The sequence below is a fragment of the Globicephala melas genome, chromosome 20 (genome assembly GCF_963455315.2).
Source record: "Globicephala melas chromosome 20, mGloMel1.2, whole genome shotgun sequence".
In the NCBI taxonomy this organism is placed as follows: Eukaryota; Metazoa; Chordata; class Mammalia; order Artiodactyla; family Delphinidae; genus Globicephala; species Globicephala melas.
The window spans coordinates 46,835,941-46,854,303 of NC_083333.1; the positions used below are offsets into that span (position 1 = coordinate 46,835,941).

At 52.6% G+C, this 18,363-nt stretch overlaps 2 protein-coding genes across 12 annotated transcripts in view; both read left to right on the top strand.

The window, feature by feature from the left end:
• HEATR6 (HEAT repeat containing 6) overlaps nt 1–2,183 on the top strand; it is a 130,153-nt gene extending 127,970 nt beyond the window's left edge. For 3 of the 6 annotated variants that reach the window (XR_011377046.1, XR_011377050.1, XR_011377051.1), the window contains one exon: nt 1,567–2,183. The gene's annotated coding sequence lies outside the window, so the exon portion shown is untranslated. The remainder of the gene's footprint in view (nt 1–1,566) is intronic. The other 3 variants (XR_011377047.1, XR_011377048.1, XR_011377049.1) reach the window with 1 other exon arrangement.
• A 55-nt stretch (nt 2,184–2,238) lies between these two features.
• HNF1B (HNF1 homeobox B) overlaps nt 2,239–18,363 on the top strand; it is a 52,511-nt gene continuing 36,386 nt past the window's right edge. For 3 of the 6 annotated variants that reach the window (XM_030881917.3, XM_030881918.3, XM_060290325.2), the window contains exons 1-4: nt 2,239–2,616; nt 7,215–7,414; nt 12,061–12,325; nt 13,748–13,983. In XM_030881917.3, the coding sequence (XP_030737777.1) occupies nt 2,273–2,616; nt 7,215–7,414; nt 12,061–12,325; nt 13,748–13,983 (1,045 nt within the window). In that variant the 5' untranslated portion in view covers nt 2,239–2,272. The remainder of the gene's footprint in view (nt 2,617–7,214; nt 7,415–12,060; nt 12,326–13,747; nt 13,984–18,363) is intronic. The other 3 variants (XM_030881920.3, XM_030881921.3, XM_060290326.2) reach the window with 1 other exon arrangement.

The following is an 18,363-nucleotide window of genomic DNA, read 5'->3' on the forward strand; positions in this document are numbered from 1 at the left end:
AGAGAAAAAGCGATTGTTCTCCAGGGACATTTACTCTGAACACTTCATTATCCCTGTTGAGGGGAGCTGGGTTGGCAGAAAGTGTTCTCCCATTGGGCTGAATTGTGAGGGGCAAGGATCTGCCGTATGTCACAACAGACTAGAAGACAATAAGGTGAAATGAAGAGCCCTCGTTTCTATGAACTTATTACCCCTTTCTCCGGGAAAGACACTGAGACGGTGTAAAGGTCCCCCAGAGCTCTGTGCATACAACCACCCCTTTCTCATGGGTGGCCCAGGCGAGTGGAGCAGTCCCCGTATTTAAGAGGCAGCCTAGCTCCTTAGCAGCCTGACATCTGGAGTTTCAGCCCTCACACACCTGGGAGATTTGATCCGGAAACAAGCAGACAGGGCTGCAGACCCTCCCCACCCCAACCCGTGCTGAAATTACCCCTTCCTCCTAATTGTCTTTTAAAGGTGGGAAGGGAGGAGAATTTGCTTAGAAGCTCCTTTGCAAATTCCCTGCTCATTCTGAATCTCCCGGTCCCTCCAACCCCAGCACTGGATCTGCCTGATTCTGAGAATCCTAAACCTCCAGAGGGGCTAGATTTTACTACTGGAAACTGGCTTCCTACCTTCCCGGAAGGAAAAGCGTGAACACTATTGTTAGACCACGGGGTTTCACAGGTGGTCTCATTCATTGCGTATAATGCCCCATCCCCTGCACTTTAGGTTTCAATATTGCACAGATGATGAACGTGAGGCCTAGAGAGGGGAGGGGGTTGTTCTCTGCCCCAGGAACTATGGGACTGTGAGCGATGGATCCTAAAAAGCCCCTGTTCTTCTGCAGGTCCAGTCCAGCCTTGTAGGTCTGGGTGCGACTCCTGCATCCTTCCTTCCCCTGGGCGCCTCAGGGAGAGGCAGGTGAAACTCCAATAGTGCTGAAAGGTTCCCGGCTTCCTTCCTGGGCCAGGCCGGCGTGGAAAAATACTTCTTTCCCCCGGCGGCTTAGTCCGCGCCTTCCCAACTTGGCGTGGGAGACGCCTGCCAGGGCCACCTTGACCTCGCCTCTGCAGAACACCGCCCCTGGCCCCGGGAACCGCTGTGTCCTGGAGCTGCGAATAAACCAGAAATCAGTGGGCCCAGAGAACGTGCAGCTCCAACTGTCCATCCAGCTGCAGGCCAAGCTTTGCTTTCACTGCCAGAAAGGAGGCCCAGCAATCCTAGTTTTGCCCCGAAAGCGGAGGCGCTTTGATAGTCCTGGTTTAAACCGAGGAACCCAGTGGCCCAGGCGTCCAGCTTTCCGCGGCTCGGCCAGGCTGGGTGCTGGTGCAGCCCCGCTGCTGGGGGAGCTCAACTTTGGCTACTCCCTCTGGTCATAAATTAGTCGGTTCCTCCTCCCAAGTGTTCTCCGGACCTCCTTCCCGCTGGCCTACGCTCTCGGGCCGGCAGTTGTGCAAATCCAAACCGCTAGACCCAGCTGGTGAGGGCCTGGGGTCCGCAGAGCGGTAACTCAGGTAGAAGTAAATGGGACCACCGCCCCCGCAATCCACACTCACCCCACCTAATACGCCCCATTTCCCCCAGGTCTCCGCGTCCATTCCCCTGCGGTCAGTTTATCCTCCGCCCGCCTGGCTCTCCCGGCCCATCGCCTGCGTCGGTTGGGACGCGTCGGAGGGTCTCTGCTCTTCGCATCCTCCTCCATCTCCTTCTTCCAAGAGCGCCCCAGCTTCCTCCAGCTCTCACCTGAACCCCCGAAGCGCAGTTTCTTCTTCTCTCCGGACTAAAGCCGGACCCGCAGCCGGTGGAAAAGTCCCGGAGCCTTCCACACTAGGCTGCAAGCTACTTGTTTAACAAGTCCAAAGGTCAGCTAAAGTTTGGCTGATAAACAGAACCAGGACAAGAATCTCTTCGGCCCCCTGGCGTGAGTACAATGGACCCTGGCAGCCCCGCTCCCGGCCCGGGTCTCTTGCTCTCCCCGTCTGCCCCTCACGCTCTCCCTCTCTCGGTTTTCCCCCCTCCCCACGACCATTTGCATCGGGCCGAAAGCCGGGCCCTCCCCGCTAATTTGCATATCTTATATGGCCTAATGGTGGCGATCATGGCAAGTTAGAAGTTTTCTGACTCCTCTCGGAGGAGACTCCGGACCCCGGGGAGTAACAGGTGTTTGGAGGCTGAAGGGTGGGGGGGTTCCTGGACTTGGGGTTCGCTTGTGAAACTCCCCTCCACCCTCCTCTCTCGCACCCACCCACCCCCTCACCCCCTCACCCCCTTCTTTTTCTGTCCTTGGAAAATGGTGTCCAAGCTCACGTCGCTCCAGCAAGAACTCCTGAGCGCCCTGCTGAGCTCCGGGGTCACCAAGGAGGTGCTGGTCCAGGCCTTGGAGGAGTTGCTGCCATCCCCGAGTTTCGGGGTGAAGCTGGAGACGCTGCCCCTGTCCCCTGGGAGCGGGGCCGAGCCGGACACCAAGCCGGTCTTCCATACTCTCACGAACGGCCACGCCAAGGGCCGTCTGTCCGGGGACGAGGGCTCCGAGGACGGGGACGACTATGACACCCCTCCCATCCTCAAGGAGCTGCAAGCCCTCAACACCGAGGAGGCGGCGGAGCAGCGGGCGGAGGTGGACCGGATGCTCAGGTAGGCGCGGACCGAGGTGCGGAGTGTGCGCCCGAGACCCTTGAGCCCCCGGCCTTGTGCCTGAGCGACACTGCGCGCGACCGCTCTTGCCAAGCCTGGTTCCCACCAGAGAAGTCCCCCGGGGGGCGCTCCGCTTCTCTCCCAACACCTGGAACCGTCCAAGTCCCTCAACTGGACGGCCCGAGCCCCGAGGCTTCAGGAACGCCTGCCCAGGCCAGCGCCCGGGACCCGCGGGGCCCTCCCGGCCGGGCTGGGGCTCGGCCTGGGAGAACCCGAGCTGCGGGGCCCTTTGCCCGGAGGTTTGCCCACGCGGCGGAAGGTGCGAGTGGGCGCAGTGAAACCGCTGCGATTCCCAGGAGACCAGGCTCGGGCCCACATCAGCCCCAGGCCAAGCCTTTCTCCGAGGTACCAACTCCGCGGTCCGGGGAAACGCCGCCGGCCTGGGACACGGCGTCCTGCCTCTCTTGGCAGAGGGACAGGCGGCACCCGGGCCGGGATCTGGGGGGCGACTTATCTGGAGTGCGCTCCCATTTACAGCGCCCGTGCAAGACCCCAGGGCTATCCGGAATCCCCAAAGCCCGTTTAGATTCGCGAAAGGAAATGTTTGCACGTTGTCAGGTTAGGGTGGATCCTCAAGCGGCAAAAGAAACCACGTCACTAAGCAAGCGAGGGGAAAATGCGGCCAAGACCCCAGTTCGCAGCGGATTTGGTGGGAGAAAGGAGGGCGTTTCCGGATCTCGCCGCCGACACCCCGGCGTCCCTGGGGAATCCGAGCAGGCTGGCGGGAGGTCTATCTCCCGGCCCCGGGTCTTTTGCTAAAACTCCCCGAGCGGCCCAGGGCTTTGACAGCTGGTTACTAATTATCCAAGGAGCCGAGCGGTCCCCTTAGACCGCACGTCGCTCCCGGCCACTCTGCTTTAGGACCAAGCCCCTCGCTTGGCCTCGGACCCTTCAGAGCCGCGGTCCCTAGACAGGGCCAGGACCAAAGTCGCGCCAGGGACTCGGGGAGCCTCGGTCACCCGCCCGCAGTGGCAGTTTGGGATGGGATATGACCTTGCATTTGAATTTGCTACCTGGGGACCCGGCGGCTTACTCTCTAGCAAAACAGTCAGGGGAATTTCTAGATTTTTTTTACTTCCGGAAATTATGTTGCTACAGTTCTGAGGTTTGAGGTTCTTCCCTCGCGGTTTCGCCCGTGGCGGCGGTTTCTCCCCAGCCGGGGTTAGGGTGCAGGAAGGTGAGAGGGGTCTGAAGAGGAGCGGCTGGGGCGCCAGGGCGGCCCGGAGGTTGACCCGGGCCCGGCGGACCGACCGATCTCCCGCCGCCCACCGGCGGGCCCACCCCCACCCCGGCCCCGGTACCTAGGCCCATCTGCCTGGCCGCAGGCGCCCGCCTTCCAGCTGGGATTTGGAAGGACGTGGGAAGCCCGAGGCGACCTGGGGCGCCCCTCGGCACCCAGCCCCACGCCGGTCTGGACGCGGCAGAGATGTAATATAAACTGCAGCACGTGGAGTTCGGGTGTTATTAATTTATTTCTATAAATCATCAACAGAAAGATACACAAAAAGTCGTGATTAGGTTGAACGGAGAGGCGGGTTATTCATTGGTGAAGTTGTAAACGCGGCGGCTTCGAGGGGGAAGGAAAGCAGAACGCGGACGCGGGGCCGCTCGCTGCTGCCCGAGCACACGCACCGCGCTGCCGGGCCCTCCCAGCCGAGCTCCCGCGCCGCCCGGAGACCCGGCACCAGAACCGGGCTGCCCCAGGGCCGCCGACGCCGCAGGCCCGGCGGGCAGAGAGCCAGGCCCGGCCCGGAGCCCTGGACCTCAGCGCTCTTCGCTGAGCAGAGCCCCCGGCTCCAGGGGGCGGGGAGCGAGACTAGGGGGCCCGAGACCCCCGCTGAGGCGGGGGGACGCAGGACAGACCCCAAGGTTTCGCTCCCTTTCCCCAGCGGTTGCTGCCTTCCCTCCCCCAACTTCGGGAGTGGCCAGACTTGATTAAAGTAATTTTTCAAGAAATCGCTAGCGGTCCCCAGGTCACTGCACAGTCGGCTGCTGACCGCCAGACGCACGCACTCCCTTTTTGGCCCACCTCGCTCCCCTAAGGCGGAAAGAAAAGAACGGGGCAAGTCACTCTGGGGAGCGCCCGGCCGCTCTTTCCATCTCCTGGAAGAGAAAGGCGAGAAAAGCAGGCCGGGGGCTGCGCGCTGCCGGGTCCCCGGCCCCAGCTCTAGGCTGGCGCGCGGTGGAAAGTTGGAAAGTTGGTTGCTCCCAAGAGGCCGGGCTTGAGGCTTCTTAAAGAAGAATCACAGCGATCTGAGACGGGGTCCAGGACCTCTCTGCTTGTGGGCGGCCGAGGCATTGTTTGGAAAGGAGCGTGCTGGGCTGGCCAGGCGGGCGCCGAGGTCGGGCGCTTGACACCTGCGTCCTGAGCACAATGCCCGGGCGCGCTTCTCCCGTTTTGTGTGTTTATCGGGGTTGGGAACCCCTGATCACGGGCTGTATTTTCAAATTTCAAAACGTAACCGACTCTCGGGGCTCCATCCGGTGAATGCATGAGAATTCTGTGGTCAGAGCTGTAAAGGTGTAACTGCGCCATCTTATCCCCAACTCTGGTCCTTCAATGCGGGCTGAAAGATTTGCTATTGTTTATAAGGTCTTACTGGTTTGGTTTTTTTTTAAAACCTTCCCAATTGTTAAGCTAATTCACTCTTAACAACGGAATCATTCGCTTTTAGAACATTACACAATTTCTGTTAGGTTTCTTAGACACACGAAATAAATACAAGTAAAAAAATATTAAGCAAAACTAAAAAAGTCAACGAATCTGTCGAAGCAGCATTAACTTTTAAAATCCAAATACTTTTTCTAACTTTTGAAGCTATTGTTGGTATCCGTTGAAGGTGTTTTTCTACCCTGAAAATATCTGTGGAAATATTCACCAGAAATAAGATTTTAAATGAGCTCTGATGTTTACACGGGTATGTGCAAAATGTTACATTACTCTCCTCTTACTCAAGGTGAATTCTCCATGCTTGAAACTGGGACGCAGTTCCTCATTTTTTGTTCCTGTTGTTAGTTCGTTATTTTGTATTACATGGAAGTACCTTTATAAATACTTGAGAAATATATTAAGCTATATGTAATTAATCTTTTGTTTGTATTTCTCAAAACATGTCTATCAAAGCCTGTGTTTTCATAAATTTAATATTAAAGACTTGCTAAAATGATCACAATTTTTCAAATGCTTACAAAAATCTCAGTTTAATTACTGGATTTTTAAAACTTCATTACACAAACATAACTTTAGTTGACATGTTATAGATACCATTTAGAAATAAATCGGTTATTTCATCTGCAACACTGTAAATGTTGCTTTTCAGCATTGTGTTTTATTACCTCTGAAACTACTTTTTCCCTTCACTTTTTTTCATGTTCTGTCAGGCTATTATATACATGAACATACAGTAAAGGGATGCTGGGTTTTTTTTAAGTTAAACATGTAGCTGCATTAAACAAATAGTATATGTGGATGTATTGTTTCTTGAATATTTTTGTTCTATACTGTGCACTGTTTTCTTAATTTCTGTTTTCAATTGTATCTCTCACTTTTAAGTCACCTATTCAATAAGCAAGAAAAGATATTGGCAAAGTTGAAAACATTTGGAATCAATTCAAAGGCACTAATACAGTGTTCTAAAGAAGCTTTTTGCATTACCTGTGTTTATGAGAAATGTAAGCTCTTATCCCAAGCTTAAAATTTATGAGAAAGATTAACTTCCAGACACTCTTACCCTGTCAGAGGAGAAATGTAAGAATACAGGAAAACATGGCATTTGGAATCATTCATATCTTATTCCGAAATTGAAATTATTCTCCCTCCTTTTGGTCTTATTTGAGAGGCGGGGCCATGAAGATTTTTTTTTTTTTTTTTTTTTAACTTTACTGGCCTCACCTCAGTGCAGTGATTCTTCAGCCCCAGGGAGGAACATCATTTCTTAAAACTTTTCTGAAACTCTGAAAACTGTTTAACATTTGGCTAAGAAGTCCTCCTTGCTTCTCAGGAGGTGGACACAAAAGTTTTACTCCTGTTTTAGAAGACAAGAAACGGAGACACCCATTCTGAAGGAAAATAATGGGGGGGCAGTCCAGGTGAATTTAGAGATTCTGCCCTCTGTCATTGTCGGATCAGCCAGCCCAGCCCCAAGCTAATGGCACCTGCACTGTCCAGTGGGCCTCTTGCCTTTGTTTAAGTCTCTCACATTCCAGGAAAGTGAAGGAAAGCAAGATAAAGCAGGAACTTCTCTTTCTGCTTCCCCAGAGACAGTGCTGGGGTGCTTTCCCATTCCTGAAGCAGGGAAATCATCTTCCTCTTTGCCCTCCTAATCTCAGATGAAAGGGATGGAGTACACTATATAGGAGCTTTCATCTCCTCTTTTGTTTAGGTTCTATTTTGGCCTCTCCCCAGGATGTAACTGGGACAGGAGGAGAAACAGGGGAAGGTCAGAGTTTTCCACAGAGTTTAGGTAAAACCTCTAGAAAGAGGGTATTTCTCCCCGACCTCTTCTACCAGCATCCTAACCATCTGCTTATCTGTCTAGCGAGGACCCTTGGAGGGCTGCCAAAATGATCAAGGGCTACATGCAGCAACATAACATCCCCCAGAGGGAGGTGGTCGATGTCACCGGCCTGAACCAGTCACACCTCTCCCAGCATCTCAACAAGGGCACCCCTATGAAGACCCAGAAGCGCGCCGCCCTGTACACCTGGTACGTCCGAAAGCAACGGGAGATCCTCCGACGTAAGTGCTTTCATCCTGCCTCTGCCTCAACCAGGAGTGACCTTTGCCCTAACTCTGACCCCTGTGGAATGCCTCAGTTTCCTCTTCATCAACAAGGTCTGCGTAGCCCTTGGCAAATATAAGGAAGCTGGCATGTGGATTTGGCCTTCAGCGCTGCTGTACAATGGGTCGACTTATATCATTTTCTTCTCCCACGATCCCCTAGTACCCAGCCAGTTGCTTTGACAAGCCTTCAGTGTGTGCAGTGCACCTTGAATATTTTGGTCCCTGCTTCCAACATCTTTCTCTTTGAAACCGAGTAGGTAACAGTGGAGTATCGTCCCCAAAGTAAGCCAAGCATCTCCCCTTGATACATGACCATGGGTCAGTTTCCAAGGAAGACATTTAGTAGCAATCAATAACATTGATCACTATTATCGTTATTTTCCTCCTCTCTGAAAAGAGTATAAAAATTAGAAAGCATTTGTATATACAGATATATTCAGAACCCGATCCTGTTATTTGGGGGGGTTGGGTAGGGGGGTGCAACTGAGTTCTGAAGCAACTTAAGATGCTTGCTCACATTTACCAAAATCGGTGGAGTTTTGAGACCCCCAGCCGGTGAGCCTATCGGACGGAGGAAGAAGTTGCTAAAGCAGGACACACTAAAAGCATCTGCATTTGCAACTCTGACCCATGAATTCTTGTCATTCCCATTGTCATTCCCCAATTTCCTTTTTGTCCCAAGATTTCTTCTACCCAATAACACAAAGATTTTTGTTTCGAAGTCTAGGGAAGTTTGAACTGCCTTTCAATGATAAGAGTATCAGTGACCTACTGTTTTTACTTTAGGAAGGTACACTTTTACATTACACTTTGATTATTTCGATCCAGCCCTTTTTCTAGGAAAAATTTATATGAGCTTTCACTCCTCCCACACACTATCCTCTGGGCGGTGGGCTTCTCTGTCAAGTTATGAGTTTCTACCACTTTCTGGGCTGGGTTTTTCCCCTCTCACGGGAGGCCTACTTTTTAAAATCACTCTTGTTTTCTGTCACACACTGACCTGAAGTGATTGTTTCAGTATTTATTGTCTCAATGTCTGTGGGCTGGAAAGGACTTCAAGGTGGAGGGAAAGGGTTTAAGGGTTCATCTCTTATTGTCGTGGTTTGCTCTTTTGTTGGAACCATTAGATGGGTAGGTTAGAAGAAGCAAAGTGAGAGCTCTTTGCTACTGAGGGGAAGAGGCCCCTTTTAAACTCTGGGGTGATCCACCATCCATGGTGACTAGGTCTTTAAGAATTTGTGTGTCTGACATGAAGCAACTCCCTGTAATTCCTGGAAAGCCTAAGAAAAATTTTTCAGGAGCCATAGTCTCCAAAGGCCAGAGAACCCTTGGGACACGCCCTCACTCCAATACAAGCCTCAGGCAGCATCTCCAGTTTGAGCTTCCTCTCTGCGTGCCATGGGATTTCCCTCAGAAAGGAGGAGGACAGCCGGAAGCTTCTAAAGAGACAAAAGTCCCCCAAAGTTTCTCAAGATGCTTGAGAATGACATTTTGCAAAAATGTATGACAGTCTCTGCAAAGGATTTTAAAATTATTATTATTGTTTTAAAGTCCCATGAGACATAAAGCTTACGAAGCATCCCTTCATTCTGTAAATATTATATGAGCACCTATGAGGTGCCAAGCACTTGCTGGGCTGTGAGATACACACGTCCTTTTCTCCAGGGATTTACAAGCTAATGAGGGAGATGAGATGTTTGAAAAAATAATGACAGCTGCTTTCTAAGAGTTGTTATAAAAGTATACACAAGGGGCAGCAGAGGAATTGCTAAATTGCCTAGAGACATCACGGAGGGCTTCCTAGAGGAGGCGACATTTCAACCAATTCTTAAAGGTTGAATATAAGACATGCACGCATGGGATAAAATATAGGAAGTGAGATGAATAAAAGAGGGACACAAGTGAACGTGGCAAGTGGTGAGAGTGGGGAAGATAAAAAAAGATGACACGTGATAAATTTTCTTGAGAAACTAAAAATAATAAATGGTAATATTCATGAACCCATCTATGCAGATAAAATCTCCTTGTCCAGGCTGGCTCCTGAGCCTGTAAAGAGGTTGCCAAAGCCAACTGCTTCAAGTTAATTTTTATGGGCAATGAACATTTTCTGTGCCCCTCCCCCAGTTAATCTGGAAGGAAGTGGGGGAGAGTTGGTGGTGGATGGAGGACATGGGGGAGTCTAGTTCTTCCAAACAGGCAGCCAGCAGCCAGAGGCAGCCCCCACAGCGTGGGCAACTGCGGGCATGTCTCGCACCCACCACAGGCAGAACTTCAGGAGTCAGTTCAGTTACCTCCACCCAAGGCCGATTGGAAGGTTTTGTGGGTGTGTTGTTTGGGTTTTGTTTCAAGCGAGAGGTGACGCATATGGTGCATCCCCATGCATATGCATGGTGATGCAATGGTTATGAGTTTAGCGTCTACAGGTTGGGTTCACGTCCTGGCTCCCGCCCCAAGCCCATGAAACTTTAACTGATCTGAACCTTAATTTCTTCATCTGGAAAATGGGGATAACAATACTTCTTGCACAGAGAGGTGTGAGAATTAGATGAAGTGATACATTTGGAGGATTTTGTATAATACCTTACTGTAGAAATGGTTCAGTAAATGACGACATCTGTTCACATCCAATGAGGAACCTCATACTGATCCTGGGCCCTTGGGATCACCCATACTGGCTTTGGCTGTTATTCATAGTAACTCCACAGGGCCACAGGGAGGAGAGGAGTCACTGAGACAGACACCCACTGAGCAGGGGACTTCCTTCTCCCACTAGGATCCTCCCCAGAGTCACTGTACTTACATGGCTGCTATGAAGACCAAATAATACAGGACGTGTAAAAGCACTTTGAAAAGTGTAACTTCCGTCGGAACTTGGGCGATCATCATTATCATCACCGTTATCCTGACCAGGGGCAGATGTTCTAAAAGACTATTTAGTGCCCGTAGGTCTTCACCCAGTCCCATTCCACAGGCGGGAAAGCTGAGGGACCAGGAATTAAGGAACTTGGTGGGGACCCTTCCTTATTTCATTGAGTCAGTAACTTCCTGCCAGTAAATTTGGCAGAGACATTCTCAGGTATCTAAAGGGATCGTTGGGAACCAGTGAAAACAGAGCCCTAAGTGGCCTGAGAATCATCCAAAGTGGGCGGGGCCCAAATCAAAGGTCCCAGTGACACGTTCAGTCCATCTACCTGGGAGACAGCTCGTTAACTTGGCCGATCGGCAACTGGTTAAACAAAGGCCAACACCACCTGCGTCTGGGGTACAGGCTTGTTAGGGGCCCACTGCTCCTTGTGATGGACCAAAATGGAAGTGGATCCTTAGATGGTAGTGAGTTTCGCATTGCTGGAGGTGGATGGGCTGGAAGGCCACGTGGTAGGGTGTTGTGGACGGGATTCAAGCACTAAGTAGTGGCCTGACTTTGGACCTTGAGGATTTTCTGAGACCTGTGGGGATGACTCCAGGAAACAAGAAAGAAAAACATCAAGGTCCAGAACCCAGGGACCAGGAGATGAATCTGTTACGTGTCCTTGTTCAGCAGGGTCCTTGGCCTCTATGCTTGTTCATCTGTAAAATGGAATTAATCACCCGATGAACCCTTTTTCACGCACATGTGAGGAAGAGGACAACGAGGCTGCCTCTTCCATGAGTAAATACCAAATCTCATTGCAACCATAAAGGCTAGGAAATCACCACCAGGTGAACTGCCGTCTTCCATTCATTCATTCAACCAAAATATATTGAGGGTCACAGTGTGCCTGGGTCCTGGGAATTGGACTGACAAGGGACATCATGCCATCTAGATTTACCTTTCTCCAACTCATTAAATGCCACTCCCAGGAAGGTCCTGTGTTTGCTATCTCCTGCATTTCCCATCTTTCAAATGTGAGGGCAGGTCTGTAAGACCTTTCCCTCTTGGGCTGTTTCCCTCCTAAATGGACCCCTGGACACACACACACACACACACACACACACACACACACACACACACACACCATTGCCTCCGAAATGATCTGAGCTCTAAAGAGCTTCTTCTCTTTCCAATACAAACGTCCAGTTATATTTATTTCAAAGCAGTAGTCAAAAGATTTGGGGTTTGGGGTTTTTCAAAGAGCATAACATTATAATGTTGATCCCTAGGAATTATGAGGAGAGCGGTGGGGGGAGCTATTTTCAGCCTCTGAACACTTTGTCTAAGTGCAGATTGTACTTTTGAGCATTTTTTCCCCTAGACCTGAGACTTGATGGAGTTCATCTCCTTGACATCAAAACACAAGAGTTCAGGATTCAGAGTGTTGCTTCATGTCTGAGAGCCAGTGAGCCAATGAAATAATAATAATAATAAATTGTCCCGCAAACAATGGTCGGCCACGTTTGAGCTCCTCCAAAGAAAGGAAAGGGGTGGCTTTGGTGGGGCCACCAGAAGTGGGCAGTGAGGGGCCTGAGCCGAGCCTACCCCCTGCGCCCCCATCCGCAGTAACAGCAGGTCCCAAAGCTCAGGGGAGAGGAATAAAGGTGTTTGTTTCCGTTGGTCTATCTGTCTGTGTGTCTGCTGAGTGAAGGCTACAGACCCTATCAAATCTACTCCTTTCTCTTTTCAGAATTCAACCAGACAGTCCAGAGTTCTGGAAATTTGACAGACAAAAGCAGTCAGGATCAGCTGCTGTTTCTCTTTCCAGAGTTCAGTCAACAGAGCCAGGGGCCTGGGCAGTCCGATGATGCCTGCTCTGAGCCCACCAACAAGAAGATGCGTCGCAACCGGTTCAAATGGGGGCCCGCGTCCCAGCAAATCTTGTACCAGGCCTACGACCGGCAAAAGAACCCCAGCAAGGAAGAGAGGGAGGCCTTAGTGGAGGAGTGCAACAGGTAACACCACCAGAAGCTCACCCGAGCAGGCAGGCAAGCACATGGACCCGAGCTCCATCCCCTCAGTCCTGGAATGTTGAGACATTAGTTATCCAGATAAGGGGCCAAGTCATGGTTTCCCAAAGTGTGTTCCACAGAACCCTCATTTCAAGCCATTAATAAATCAGTTTGAGAAGCATCATTCTGCATACTTCCTCTTAGGGAGTTACGACATACATTAATATTTTAAAGGCTGCTCTGAGAAGGCCTGCAGTCAAGAAACCCACTTCACTTAGCTGAATTGGTTGTTAACCATGGGAGGTCTCTCTGTGGTATACCCCTATGAACTATTATCCCAGAGAATGCTGGTCTAAAATATAATGCCAGTGAAGGGAGAATCATGTGTTTGACCTCCCTTACAGACCAGGGAAAAGCTATCCCTTAGCCACAGACTGGCTTTGGCCTTGACCAAATGTTACACACATTGGTTCAAAGGAAACTTAGCAGGAGAGCAAGAATTACTCAGATCTTCCCTCCACTCTGCCCACACTGATTAGAGTCCTTTTTGTAGAGTTCATTTGTTCTTAATGACATGGACTTTTAAAGAAAACTATTAGAAATCCTCAAGATATCTTTTTGCTTCATTCCTGCCCCATCCGCCCTGACTCCAACCTTGACTTTTAAAAAATCTGCTCTTTGCTCTGGTTAAGACCTCTCTCTGGGCACAGCCAGGGAGGTCAGGCTGGGGAGTGGGGAGGCGAAACGATCCGCCCATACATGTCACAGTGTCCTCAGCTGTGCTCTGGCCCCCTGCTGATGAGAAGGACCCCCCAGTATCCACTGGTGTCTAAGAATCTCTCTCACGCCTGGCACTGGGGTTTCATCAGCAGTTGATAAAACTAGAGACCAGCCGTCTTTTGCGTGGCTTCATTTATACCTCACCTAGCCTGCCCCTTGGAGGGGGTTCTGTTGTGTGAATAAGGAATCTCGCTTCCCTGGTACCTGTGTGGGATGTCCAAACCCCAGAAGACCAGAAGTCGTTTCAGGGTGCTTTGGAAGGGCTTAGACAGAGCCGGGAGCTTGCCTTTTGTAGGGTGGGAAGAATAACCACATCAGGAGGAGTCAGGAGGCCCACCTGGACCTTCTCCCTGAGCTGCCTGCCCCACGGCTTCCTCTCTTTTTCGGGAGCCACACCAGAGGCTGCACCCCTGACTCCCGGGGCAGCGAGCCTGCTCCATACCTGTGTTCCGCCCCACTCCTGCTGTCTCATCAGATAACTACAAGGGCTGGCCTTTTCTCAGGACAGGCTTTCCCCCACTCTATCCGTGGCCTCTTCGCCCTCTTTGCCAAGGCCCCCCCCGTGATTGTGCGTCTGGGGCAAGACGCCGGCGGGCCGGCCCCGGGCCACCCTTGCTCACCACCTCCCCTCCCTCCTGTTCTCAGGGCGGAATGTTTGCAGCGGGGTGTCTCCCCCTCCAAGGCCCACGGCCTGGGCTCCAACCTGGTCACTGAGGTCCGCGTCTACAACTGGTTCGCAAACCGCAGGAAGGAGGAGGCATTCCGGCAGAAGCTGGCCATGGACGCCTACAGCTCCAGCCAGACGCACGGCCTGAACCCGCTGCTCTCCCACGGCTCCCCGCCCCACCAGCCCAGCACCTCCCCTCCCAACAAGCTGCCAGGTAAGCCGGGCCCCAACGCCTCGGCGACCAGACCCTCCGGCTTCTCCCCACGGCTCTCAGGGTGTCTCAGAGGAGGCAGTGCTTTTGGATGGTCCTAGGGCTGGCCTCCTCCTGCTGCTGGAATATTCTCGTGAGAAGAGCGTGTGGCTCTAGTTGGGTTTGCTCTAACTCCTTGCTCGGCCTCCGGGGAGCCCTCCGCCCGCCTCGTTCTGCTGCAGGCTCCTCTCTCCTGCCCTTGCGGCTGCTGACTCAGCGGGTCAGGGCCTCCACCGGATGAGACGGAGCAGGCTGCCTCACGGGTGTGCCCGGTCCACGCCGCAGGCAGAGGGGTCGCCCCTCCGCCCCATCCAGGTGCACCCCCAGGGCTCTGTCCGGCTGCAGCGGGAGGAACCCAGGGCCCTCTGGGGAAGGGCCACTCTGCTTGCTGGCGTCTGTGCTCCGCAGAGTTAGGGCGGGGCGGGTCACTTGAAATCTTGGCGGTGATGAGTTGGCCACAATTGGTTGAGTACCTGTGTGTGCTGCCGTGTGCCAGGCCCCCGGCCGGGATTAGGTGCCTCTGCTCTGGGCTGTGGGCTTGTCAGGATGGAATCCTACACCTTCCTGGTGGGAAAGCACCCCCCTAGGCTGAGGGCTGCCTCGGGCACAGGCTGGGGATGGGATGAGTACGTCTTCCCCTGGGGCTTCGTCCTCCCAGGAAAGCCGGCTTCCCGGAGTGGATGTGTTTACTGAGGTCAGTTTGGTGCCTGTGTAGACAGACTGCGGCACAGCCTGCTGCCTGCTCTGGGGAAGGGTTTGCAGAAGGAGAGCCGAGCACCATTTCTAACTCGGGGGACGGCTCTGAAACTGCTCGTCCCCTCGCCTGCTGGTTGCCCTTCTGATGGGAGAGGCCTGAGACCTGGGCGCTGACCTAAGTGCTGGGGGCACAGGCTCAGAGCCAGCAGCTGGGCCATCTCCAAGCATCTGTTCCACACTGCACCCCATCCGCCCAGCATGACCCCTTCAAGTGTCTCTGGGAGCCTGCTACTGTCCAGCGCGAAGCCTGGGGGGCCAGGGAGGGGAGCTTCTCTGGGTCCCGTTGCCACGGAAGGGGAGGGCTCAGCCACACGAGAAGAAAGTTGGGGTCACTCTTGGGAGGGAGACAAACCTCCAGATGAACAGTGGCCTGACACTGGCAAAGTAACTACCCCTGTGCAGTAGTAATCCCCGGATCTGGAGCGGGGAGCTCCCGGGGGGCGTGGCTGGGGTTAGGGGCGTTACTGAGAAGACAATGGCTATTGTGCTGGGACCTGTGATCTCCACACCAAAGTCAGGGAGACTGCAAGCCAAACAAAGGCCTGGCAGCTTTCTGACAAGCTGGGGTTGTGGTGAGGTCACCAGGCGGTTGTTGGCTTAGGCATTCTGTATGGTGACAGGAGACCCAGAGAGGCGGGGCTGGAGGGGCTGGAGCAGGTACTAGGGACAGGGCAGGGGTCGGGCGGGAAACACGGCCCTGAGACACCACCGAGCCCTCTGAGGAGGTGTATCCCACTGGAAGTGGATTCTCTAGGGTCCCCGGAAGTCGCAACCTTTTTATAAATCAGTGAATATTAGAACCGGGAGGAACTTGGAAGAAGGAAACTGAGGCCCAGAAAGAGGTAGTGACTTTGCAGAGTTCCACAGGGCGACGGTAGCAAAACAAGGGCTAGAACCCAGGCCTGCCGATTCCCACCCTGTACTTTCCCGCAGCACAGACAGGCGCTGAGTCTGGGCACCACGTTGGTGATGAGTAAGACACGCAGGCGTCTCTGCCCCTGGGGGCTTATGGTCTAGTTGGGAAGACCTCCTGCTGCCGTAGAGTCCCTAGAACTGGCTGGGGATCAAGGTTATCTTTGGGGAGTTTGTGCGTCTTTCTAGCTATTTATGGAGCAATAATTATGGGCCACTGTGTATTTTCAGTGGCTACCTTCCCTTCTCCCTTAATTTTCATTCAGGGTTCATCAAAATAGTCCAGGGACTGATTCTCTGGACTTGGTTTTGAATCCTGATTCTAACCTGGTTCTAATTCCCATAACTGCAGTGTGGTCAATTCACATAACTTCTCTGAGTCTGAGTTTCCTGTCTGTAAAATGGAGATATAGTACCTACCTCATAGGGGCCATGTGAGAATTAAACGAGAGAGTGTGTAAACACCATCTTTCCCAATAAACCATAACTACTATTATCATTATTATTATCACAGAAGGCTAAACAAGCGGCAGTGGAAAGACTGACGGGCAGTAGAAATCTATTTCCTTTTCAATTTCATACACGGGCGTTGTTCCTAAGAGGCAGTGAGGTGTGTTCTGGGGCTGGGGTGCAAATGCTGCGATCAGGCCCTGGCCCCCTCGCAGATTGCTGGTGGAGGCAGCACATGGGTTGTGACAGGCTCCTAGGGAGTGCACCCAGGGCCAGCCTGACGGCAGGGAAGGTTTGATCTGAACTTCTCACGATATATTTCCCATCACGGTCCCTACAACCAAGGTATGGTCTCTACCCAAGCCCCAAACCTACCTGGATGCAGAAAAGGGCTCTGTGGTGGCCGAGGAGAAACCAACAGCCCGAGTCAGCACTAGCAGCCCCTAAGGCTGAGCTGGGGAGATGAGGTCCCCACCCCCTCCCCGCTTTCCCCTCCAAACACCAGTCTCTGAGCCAGGAGGACAGGAGGCACCTTTGAGACAAATCTTTCCCTTGACCCCTCTTCCTGGAGAGGAGAGCATCCCTTCTGTACCTGAGCCCCTTCCCTCCCAGCCACGCTTACGGTGCTGTGGCCCACTTGCCCACGGTGACCACAGTGTGACCCTGGTCCTGGAATGTCCAGCACAATAGGAGTGGCAGAAGGAGCCCTTTGCCTCTGTCAGCAGAGGCTGATTGGTTACAAGGTGCCCTACAAACACACGGTCAGCAGAATCAGCTGTTTTCAGCGTCGCCTCTCCCGCCTTTACAATCACACGCCAGCATGCAGCCCCGGGTTGTCATGGCTTTGTCTTCCCCATGCATGCTTAATTGACAATTAAGTTGAGTCTTTGAACCAGCCTGGCTGCCTCTGATGGGGCTTCATCTTTCCAGTGAGTGTCACAGGGGCACCCTTTGTTTGCTCTTCTTGGGGGCCTGGAGTTACTGTAGCAGGCTGCGGGCAGCCATTTATCTTCAGCCGGGAAGGCCTTTATCTGCACCCCCCCATCCCAGCTCTCGCCAGCAGGAGCTGTCCCTGGTTATAGGCCCTGTGACAGCCTATTCTGAGGCCATTGAGCAGGCCCGGAGTGATGGCCCCGACCTCCATTCTGGAGCGGAATCAAGAGAAAGGCCCCCCAAAGGTCAGAGAGCAGGGCTGTGGCCAGGAAGCAGACTGGTTGGAGACTGGTGCCTGTATTGATCAGTCCGAGGAGGAGGAAGTTGGCATGGGATGGAAGCTGGGCTAGCCTTGGCCCAAGCCCTGGGATCGGCTGCACGATCTGCGGTGGCCTTGCGTACTGTCCCCTTTGCTCCAGTCTGTGGCAAACTCGCCTGGTCGCCTCCAGCAAACTCACCTGGCCGCCTTGCGACAGCAAGAGAGGGGCAGAGGTCTTCATCAGCCATCATTCACCCCACACCTAATGTCCTCCCTCTTGTATCATCTTTCGAGAAGGAGATAGAGGCTCATTCTCCAATAAGACAGTGAGGCCCAGAGGCGAGAACAAGCCCTACCAGGATAACCTTTGGATGTCCTGAGCCACGCAGCCTCTTTACCCAAGAAGAGGAGACGTTTATTTCTGTGGCTGCTTTCTCCTCACTCCCTTCAAATTCTACTGCTGCCTCTCCAAGCCCAGGAGCTGTGATTGCCCCCATGGTCAGATCAGAGCTTGAGGACCTGAGAATCCAGCCTCCTGCCTCCCCCCGAACCCCTCTTACATCTCCTCCTAACTTGCCTGCAGAAATCTAACCCTGGGTCTTAGACAAACCAGACTCTGGGCCAGGATATCATGTGGTCGCTGTGGTTTTCCTTGACACTGAAATCTGCAGAACCCAAGGAAATCTCAAAAGTGCCCAGTGGCGGGGTCGTGAGTAAATCTGAATAATGAGAACAGCTAGTGCTGATCGAGCGCTTCCTGGGTACCAGGCCCTGGGCTGAGTGCATGCATCATCTTATTTAATCCTCACAACTTTGTAGGGTAGACACCATCCATAACCTTACCCCTTATTTTACAATCAAGGAAGGTGAGATATTTCGTATGTCAGTAATTTGCCCAAGTTCATATACTTTGTAAGTGGCAGAGACAGGTTTTGAGCTGTTACACACTGACTTTCACTTTGCTTTATGCAGATGCCAAGGACTTTCAGGCATGGAAATCAACACACACACACACACACACACACACACACACA